The following is a 9,837-nucleotide window of genomic DNA, read 5'->3' on the forward strand; positions in this document are numbered from 1 at the left end:
TGGCTTGAAAGTGTGAGTGCAGTGCCTTTGCCACAGTGTCCAACTTCTTGGTGAATACCTCAAAAAAGTTGACTCTGTTTATCTATACGTAACTTTTCCAGTGGGAAAAATGTTTTGTCACTTATCCAAGTGATTTCTCCTGTCTCAGATGACTGCAGGTTTCCCCAGCCTTTTAAACAGTACATTTACATAATGACTGAAACTTCAGTCATTATGTAAATGTGAAAATGCTACGTCCAGATGAACAGAATCAACTTTTTAGGGATTTTCTTACCTGGAAGGCTGAGCATGCGTGAAGATTTTTTGGTGAATGTGCTATAAGATCAGGTCAGCAATATGAGAATTCTTTGGCAGGATTGTTGAATGATTTTCTTACCAGTTACACTTTTTTTCAGGTCTATGATTTCCTCCTTATACTACTGTTTGCTGACTTAATCTTATGAGTTTTGTCTGTGCCATAGCTAAATATTCTATTTCAAGTAGAGTTGGTTTCATTGGTGACATGAAGTCCTTCATGAGATGTGTGAGAGAGAAATTCTATTTCTCTGGACTATTCCCATATTGAACAACTGCAAAACCACCCAAATACCATTTTCAGTGTCCGTCATTCACAATAATAAATTTGTTGATTGGATCAACCTTTTCTTCTGTGCTGCTTGTGTTGAGTGTAACACATTTTACTGCATTTCTTCATTTCAGAGTCACATTCAAACAGGTTTTTGAATTGCTCTTTGTCTGAGCTTGCACCCAGCATCAATTTGCCATGGGAGACCCTACCAGGGGGCAAAAAGCCCCCAACATATAGCCCCTGGGATCCCTGGGACACATAAACCTCTCCACCATGATAAGGTAGCAATTCACAGATTTTACATCCCTATTTTTTTTTTTATCTATCTTATTTAGAACTAGTATGGAGCAGATCAATCACCATCTGTTCAGGCATAAGAACTACAACTTTCTGGCTGGTTATACAACTCAAGATTACATAGACTCCCTTGACGGCTTTGAAATAAAAGACAGCGATGTCTTCCTTGTCACTTATCCAAAGTCAGGTTGGTGAAAAATTTCACACATTGTTGGTATTTGCTGTTTTGTGCTGGCCAGACTGATCCACTGATCATCTCTAATGTCTTTCCCCACATCAGGCACTGTATGGGCTCAGCAGATCATCATTTCCATCCACGAACTGCATGGGTATCAGAATGAATATTCAAACAACATGGAGAGGATGCCGTGGCTGGAGTACAAGACAGCTGAATACACTCTTCTTCCCTGTCCACGGCTCTTCGCCTCGCATCTCCCTGAATATATCATGCCTCCAGGAGTGAAGGAGAAGAAGGCAAAAGTCAGTACTTTATAGAAGCTCAAATCTTATTGAAGAAAGAGACAGTCTTGAAGTTTGAGAAAGTTAAAAGCATTTGATTACTTATTGTTGCAAAAATAAAGCAAATTAAATTTGTACTTGCAAAGATTAATTTAATTTTTTGTGATGTTACCTATTAGTCACTGAAGTCCAGTTTTTGAGGCTTGCACTTTGACCACTGGTAGCTTTTAGAAACCAGCAAATCCTAGCAAATGAAAATAGAGTGGTTGATCTTCAAAACAAATGTTGTTTTATGTTCAGTAAGACTCAAAACAATGATCCTTTGGGGTCATAAATCAAGGAATCTGAGGGTCATTTTTATCATACACTTCTACACAAACACATGGTCCCAGGTCCAAAAAGTTAGCACTCGCATTTGTTTTATTTTTAATGATTCTGTTTGATTTCAGTATTTTCGTTTTTGTCCTTTTCCTTTCTTACGATGAGGTCATTGCAGACTAAGAGGTTCATTTCACTAGCTGGGCACGCATCCTCATTTTATGTTTGACAGCGTTTTAGTGGGTAAAGGTGAATGCTTGAACATGAATTGAGCTGTGGTTTGTTAAAGGCCTCGAAGGGGACTGGCGACGGCTCCCAGGCCTGGCAGATCCCCAAAGAAGGCATCCCCTAGAAGTAGTAATAACTGTGTGTTACGAAGGTCGAAGACCTCAGCGGTAATAATTTTATTTTCAATTCAACTTATTTATACAGCACCACAGTGACAGACCCAACAATCGTATGACCCCCTATGAGCAAGCACTTTGGCGACAGTGGGAAGGAAAAACTCCCTTTTAACAGGAAGAAACCTCCGGCAGAACCAGCCTCAGGGAGGGGCAGCCATCTGCCGCGACCAGTTGGGGTGAGAGAAAGAGAACAGGACCAAGACAAGCGCAGGGAAAGCGAATGCTGAGTGACATCGCCACCCAAAGGAGAGGAAAATGACTGGTGGCAGGCTAGCGAAGCTGAACAGCCCTCAATAAGGTAGTTGAGGATTCCATGGAGTGGAGTGGATGAGCTCGGACAATTAGAAAGGAATGGTGGGAGAAGAGACCAAAGAAAATTGCGAAATCTTAATAGATGATCAGGTAGTGATGTGGCTCGACTTTGAACTGAAGCTCTGACAGAGAAGTATGCTGGATTTTGAGATTCGAGGTAAGGTTTGACGGCTCGTAAAGTTTGCGTGAGTAGAAGATGAAGAGCGGGTGCTTAGCTGCTTAATTAATTCAAATAAGGTAGTGATAACTACTGTGTTGATTTCTGAAATGAACAGAAGTGACAGCAGCAGCTTGGGAAGGGTTGATGAATTGAGAGACTGATTAGAGGAAAATCGTCTTCTATAATAATAACCCCCAAAATTGTCAGAGAGCAGAGTGCGAGTCCACTGAACTTCATAAGAGATGATAAGCCGTTTAGACGTAGTCAGAAGCATGAGTCGGCTTAGAGAGCGGTCTGGAATGACTATGTCAAGGGTGGATGCAGGATGCACGCCAGTGCAGCCCCCTCTGGCTTCTGCTCCATGGCTGCTGGGTGACCCCTCGTCTGGGGCTCTCCTCAGCTCTTTCCGGGAGGGTGGCACGGATGCCCCTCCGGTGGTCCTCCTTGGGCTCTCGCACTCTGGGACCTCTGGATGTCTGGGACCTGGATCTCCTCCATGCCTGCTTCATGCCCTGGGAGACGGGGCTATGGCTCCCTACACCCTCTAGCAGACCGCTACATGGGGAAACCTTTTGAATACAAGCGCGCTGATCCACACAGGTGTGCACACGGGTGTTCACTGTCCATAGACATAAACTACACCTTTCTTGGCTGCTACCTCACAGCACATTGTGCGCTGTCAGTCCTGCGTGCTGCACCACAACATTCAATATTTAGTATTTACTGCTGTTTACACTTAGCTAGATTAATGCGATGGTGTTGTGTTTATTATGTTGCTCTCTTGTTTTTGCTTGTTTTCTCTTCTTTTTCTCTCAACAGGTGATCCAGGAGTTTTTTGGGGTTTTTTTTCTTCTTTCTCTCTTTCTCTTTTAAGTGCCCTTTCTCACTGTCCCTCTTCCCCTCTGTTTTTTTGCCTTCATCTTTCTTTCTCCCTTTCCTATCCCCTAGTCATGTCTGTCCCATCTGTAACAACTGAAAATAAAATAACATAAATAATAACAAAGGTCGATCAAATGGACCAATACGGCAAGGCCATGATAATCCACTTGGTAAAGTAAATCCATTGGGTATCCTCGTTGGCCTTCAGACAACAATTCTGACGGCTAAAGAACCAAATGGGACAGACAAAAAAAAAAAGAAAAAAAAGAAAGGAGTGATAGAGGACAGAACCTGGCATCCCGGTGCCACAAAGGTTTGCCGGTGCTTTGTGAAGGCAGGAAACATGGCAGAGAAACTGGCATCTCAGTGCGGAAGGGTTTGCTACTACATCTTGTGGAAGACTGAGAATAAAAAATAGAGACAGAGAACCTGGCGTTATGGTGCCGAAAGGAACGTCTGCTGCTTAGCATATGAGAGCTAGATGCGGAGAAGCTGGCATCCCAGTGGTAGAAGGATTCACTGCTGCTTTTGCTGAGATAAATGCAGAGAAACTGGCAACTCTGTATTAGAAAGCTTGCTGCTGCGTTTGCGAAAGAGGGATAAAGAAGAACCAGGCATCTCGGTGCCAAACTTGCTATTGCATTTGCAAGGGAGGGATAGAGGAGGAGAAGCTGGCATCCCGGTGCCAAAGTTTGCTACTGTACTTGCAAAGGGAAAATAGAGGAAGAGAAGCTGGCATCCCAGTGCCAAAGCTTGCTCCTGTATTTGCATAGGAGGGATAGAGGAAGAGAAGCTGGCATCCCGTTGCCAAAGCTTGCTACTGTATTTGCATAGGAGGGAGAGAGGAAGAGAAGCTGGCATCCCGGTGCCAAAGCTTGTCACTGTATTTGCATAGGAGGGATAGAGGAAGAGAAGCTGGCATCCCGGTGCCAAAGCTTGTCACTGTATTTGCATAGGAGGGATAGAGGAAGAGAAGCTGGCATCCCGTTGCCAAAGCTTGCTACTGTATTTGCATAGGAGGGATAGAGGAAGAGAATCTAGCATCCCAGTGCCAACTTGCTTGAGCATGCAGCAAAATGAGGGATGGAAAACATCACGACGATGAAGAAGCAGTTGAGCATGGAGCTAGCGACAGATTTCCAGCTTGCAATGTTAGGAGGAAGGAGGTGTGATTTGCTTGGAAGCGTGGGTACAGCATGGCTTTTGGGTTCGGCGTTGACGTCCGTCTGGGCCCGTTTCGGAGCAATGTGAGAGGAGCTGTGAGTTCTCCTGGTGGCTTTCGCTGAAGTGGCGGGTGGCCGGAGTTACTTCATAACTGGATTTAGCGAAAATAACACGGCTGGATGGATCAACGTAGCGGACCGTATGTCGGGTGGCAAGAAAACTGCTAGAAGGTTGTCAGCATTCAGCTTCTCGGAAGCTCAAAAGCAAACAGACTTTAAAATATATTTTTTAAAGTATTATCTGAAATCAAATTTTAACACTAAATTTTAAATTGCTTTTCTTTTAAACTAATGACATTAAATAGTGAATTATTACATTTAAAAAAAATGTTTATTAAGATTTAAGATTTCAATTTAGTTTTTGTGTGAATTATTACATTTAAGTGACAGACTTTTAATATTCAGATTTTTAAAAAAAATATATTTCAGATCGTGTATTTGATGAGGAATCCAAAGGACAACATGGTGTCTTTTTATCACTTCAGCAATGCCCTAGCAGACCTGGAGACTCCCGAGAGCTTTGACCAGTTTTTTGAGTGGTACATAACAGGAAACGGTAAGTTTCCTCACCTTCAATCTGCATAATGATATATCAATTACTGATTACTATAAAGTAATATTTTAATTTAATACATATATATATATATATATGTATAAAAATATATGAAGTAACATGTTGACATATATTAATAAATTGACATGTACTGTTTCTTCATTAGTTACTTTTAGTAACAGATTTTGCGTTAAAAATTCTAATTATTTGGCTTGTTTGGCTTAACTGCAGATTTCAGTTGTTTGTAGACACATTTGATCTCTAAGGTTATTTTTCAGTCAAATCAGAATAACATTTGCCTTTAGGCGACTATACAAATAGGACTGAATTGATTCTCTAATCCTATCATACCTTTATTCACATAAATATTTGAGAATCGTCGAGGAAAAATTATTGATAGATTATCAGGACATGGGCCATGCACCATAGACAGCAGACAGAAACAAATAAAACTGTTTATTAGACTGTGCAAGGCTCAGAGTATTTGATAAGCTAGAGTGGAAAAAAATTGCTGCCACTCCTCCCGCTCCTGTGCTTTGAAAAATGTACTATGTAAAGTGTTACCTTTGTTCTATAATTTTTTGGAGGAAAATTACTGATTCATTACAGTTTAAATTCCAAATCCCGAGCAACTCAGGTTCAGTGAGGTCTCAGGTCTCATAGTCATGAGACAAAGTGTTTATTCTGAGTTAATATTTACTGAGTTAACTTGACAAATGCGTCAAAACACCTGCTTTTCTTGGCATGCACCAGCTTGAAGGTCGTGTGCACTCTATGCCCATGCAGTCCACCATGTTTCAATGTTTAAAGAAATCTATGTTGCTAAATGTTTTGTCTTTTCTGTCATGTGATTCATCTTGCAGCTCTACATATTTGAAAGACTTTGGTTTCAGTGACCTGTAGGTTTCAGTGTGAGACAACAGTGGTACCACTTTAGTGATTTTGTGGTGCTGTGCTAGTATGTTAGCACAGGCACCATTTTGTGTGTGTGTGTGTGTGTGTGTGTGTGTGTGTGTGTGTGTGTGTGTGTGTGTGTGCGTGTGTGTGTGTGAACTCAATTAAATGAGAATGCCAAATAACTGGATGCATTATGCAACTATACAGTTTTAGGGTCATCCTGGTTTGACCACGTCAGGGAGTGGTATTCAAACAGAGACCAGTACAACATCCTCTTCCTGACCTACGAGGAAATGATTTTGGTAAGCTGTTTCTTCAAACTTTTGTTGTTCATTAAAAAACTCGAACAAAATATCTGGCAGAGTTTAAGGTTCTTTTTGTGTTGCGTTCCTGCTTTTCTTTCAGGACCTGGAAGCATCAGTGAAGAAGATCTGCAACTTCTTAGGGATAAACCTGACTGAAGCCGCCATCAGTCATGTTGTGGAAAAAGCTACATTTCAGAACATGAAGAATGACTCAAAAGCAAACTATGAGCACATTCCACCAGAGCAGTTCAGTGGAAAATTCCTGCGCAAAGGTAACATAACAGACCTGCAGCCGCTGTGCAGAAAAATTTGATATCAGGGTTTCAGGCTTTGTCTTCATTACAGGTCAGATTGGAGACTGGAAGAACACACTGACTGTTGCACAGAGTGAAAGAGTGGATCAACTCCTTCATGAGAAACTTGGTGATATGCCTTTGAGGTTCATCTGGGAATAAGCAGAGCAGCTCTTCAGGGTCTCCCAGAAGTTTTAAAAGCATTGATTTCATTCATTGGAAAGCCTTAAAATGTGTTTTTCTGCTATTTAAATTAAAAAAAACAACAACAAATGATTAATGTTTGTTTACCCAAGACTGATTCATGTTACGTAGATCATGATTCCAGGAATCAACAATAAAATGTAAATCAGTCAACATATCTGACATGTCTGAAACCAGTATATGGCACTTTGGATTCTCATAATTTCTGAATAGTCATTAACTATTGATTGTTTTTTTTTAATCACATCGCTTTTGACAGTATGTCCTGACCTTCAAATAGAAGAAATTTCTTGAAATAAATGTACTTTTGCCATGAAGACAGTCTGACCTTTGATTAACCTATAAGTGATTTCTCCTCCCATGAGTCAGCAGCCAAGACAGAATTATCGTATTCATTTGTGTAGAAGAATCAAAAGGATCCTACTTTGGTAACAAACAAAACATTACAAAAGAAAATGGTGCAATTGCAGTGTTATTTTGGTTAAAGTGTGGTTCAGCATGACATTCTTCCTTTATTTAATCTGATACAGAATCAAACCTCAGACCTGTAAATGGCATCCACTGAATATCATTTAATTAATATGTGAAATACAGCTTGTTAACACATGCTTTAGTGTAAGATAATAGTCTATTAAAAAATAACAATCTTATTTCTTTAATGTGACTTCTTTTTCTGAACATTACTGAAGATTTTCTCAGCATCAGGGCTGCAAAATGTAAATTTGATTTTCACACAACAACGCTCTGATCCGTGATCCAAGAGTGACATTTGGATTTATCTGTGAGAAACTCTTCTCACACAAGTAAACTGATCCAAAGATGGACCGAACTCCACATTATTCATCTTTATATAGCTGTCTGGAATAAAATTTCATGTTTCAAACACATGTATGTCAGGTTTTGAGAGTCTTTTAATGTCACTCCATTTGTGGTTTTAAATGAGAACAGCCTTCTATATCGTCAAGCCAATCTTCCAGCAGCAGCATTATAATGCAGTAGTCGGGTCACAGCATAGGTCAAACGTACACATTTTTTAGTAAAAGTAAAACATAAATGCTTAACACTTTAGTTTAACATTAACTATAGTACCTCTAAAAGAACGTACAGAATATGTACATTCACATTCATTCATTCATTCACATGGGGTGAAGAACAACACAAACTGTGTCTCTTCCCCTTATCCATCTGTGTGATTCACAACTAAGATGGAGCAGCTCAGTAACCGTCTGTGCCGGTATAAGAACTACAACTTCCTGGCCAGTCGCACAACTGCCGAGCACATAGACTCTCTTCAGAGTTTTGAAATAAAAGACAGCGATGTCTTCCTCGTGTCTTATCCAAAGTCAGGTCAGTGAGAAATCTCTGTAGCATCCCATTATTTTGCAGTTTTATTCTGTCCAGACTGATCTGCTGGTTACATATAATATCCCATAAATCTTCCCTCAAATGGCACCATATGAGCTCAGCAGATCATCACTTCTATCTATGAGTTGGACGGGCATCTGAATCAATATTCTATAAACTCGCATGAAGATGCCATGGCTGGAGTTCACAGGGGGTGCATACACTCATCACCCCTCTCCACAGCTCTTCAGATCACATCTGTCTCAGGCTCTAATGCTTCCAGGACTGATGGACAAGAAGGGAAAGGTCAGAGCTGTATAGACGCTCAAGCCAGCCTGAAGAAAGAGCAGGTTTTGAGATATAGTAAGACAAAGTTCTTTAAGTGGTTAAAAAATAATTTGCTCATAGTTTTTGTGTTTAATTGTATGAAATAAAAGATCAATTTGTTGATGAAAACCAGAGTTCTATTGAAGTATTATTGTTAAGGAAAGACATTCAAGGATTAGAGGCTTTGTATTTGTAACAAGTTCATATGAAAATTCAGATTTTTTCTTAGTCAGTTACATAGCACTAATCATCAAGTTGCTGATAACTTAGCACACAGCTTTTTGAAACATAAACACTCCTGAAAGGAAACAATAAACATAGTGGCAGCTTAAAGCTTCAAATGGGTCACCTTATGGTGACAACATTTAGCTTTTATATACAGCCAATGAAAACAAATTGTTTTATACATTTATATAAAACAACTCTCAAACCTATCACTTCAGCAAAGCCCTTACAGACCTTGAGACTCCTGAGAGCTTCGATCAGTTTTTTGAGTGGTACCTGACGGGAAACGGTACGTGTCCTCATCTCCACTATCTGCCTAATGATGATGACCAAGAAGAGTCCAGGTCTGATACATGATAACAGATATCAATGTGATCAGGAAGAACTGAAATTGATTATTTCAAACTGAACTGTGTTTGACATACTTACCCAGTTATTATCCAGTGGATAATAGCACATCCATATAAAAGAATTCAAGTTGCTTTATACTTTTCCCAGATTCTGTTTCAGTAAAATACTTTTGGTATCTCACATACTGTCACGGTCTGGCTAGCAGACCGTGGGGATATGGGGGAATGAGGACCCAAAACGCAGGGTTCTGCGATGCAAACAGTGCACTTTATTTACATTGAAGGCTGTAAACAATAACTCCCCGTTGCTCCCTTGACTCCCGTGTGTGTACTCCCCTCCGATGTCTGTGTTAGTGCTCCACCACAGAAACAGCCGTCAACACTAACCCCCACGGCATACACGAACTGACATACACTCACACACACTAACTTGGGATGACAACGCAATGATCCCGCGCCGGTGGGAGCTCCAACACTCTCCTAAGTAGCTCCCCCGACGAGCCCTGATCACTAACAGGTGTGTGGCAGGAACTTCAGGTGTGGCAAGTCCTCCTGCAGGGCCACACCCATCAGGCCTGCATGTGGCTGTCCTCCATCCTCCAGCCACACATGTACACACCCACACCCACACCCTGCCTATACATATAATGAGTGGAACACAGAATAACACAGCATAGTGCAGAAAAACACACATCCCCAAATAATAACAACAATAATAA

The 9,837-nt window shown here is 40.7% G+C and overlaps 1 protein-coding gene across 1 annotated transcript; it reads left to right on the top strand.

The window, feature by feature from the left end:
• The first annotated feature begins 910 nt into the window (after nt 1-910).
• LOC134625607 (amine sulfotransferase-like) lies at nt 911-6,830 on the top strand. Its single transcript, XM_063470855.1, has 6 exons — nt 911-1,052; nt 1,146-1,345; nt 5,050-5,176; nt 6,278-6,372; nt 6,476-6,647; nt 6,721-6,830. Exons 1-6 carry the CDS (start codon nt 911-913, stop codon nt 6,828-6,830), a joined length of 846 nt encoding a protein of 281 aa, XP_063326925.1.
• The last annotated feature ends 3,007 nt before the right edge of the window (nt 6,831-9,837 follow it).

The sequence above is a fragment of the Pelmatolapia mariae genome, linkage group LG4, assembly GCF_036321145.2.
Source record: "Pelmatolapia mariae isolate MD_Pm_ZW linkage group LG4, Pm_UMD_F_2, whole genome shotgun sequence".
In the NCBI taxonomy this organism is placed as follows: Eukaryota; Metazoa; Chordata; class Actinopteri; order Cichliformes; family Cichlidae; genus Pelmatolapia; species Pelmatolapia mariae.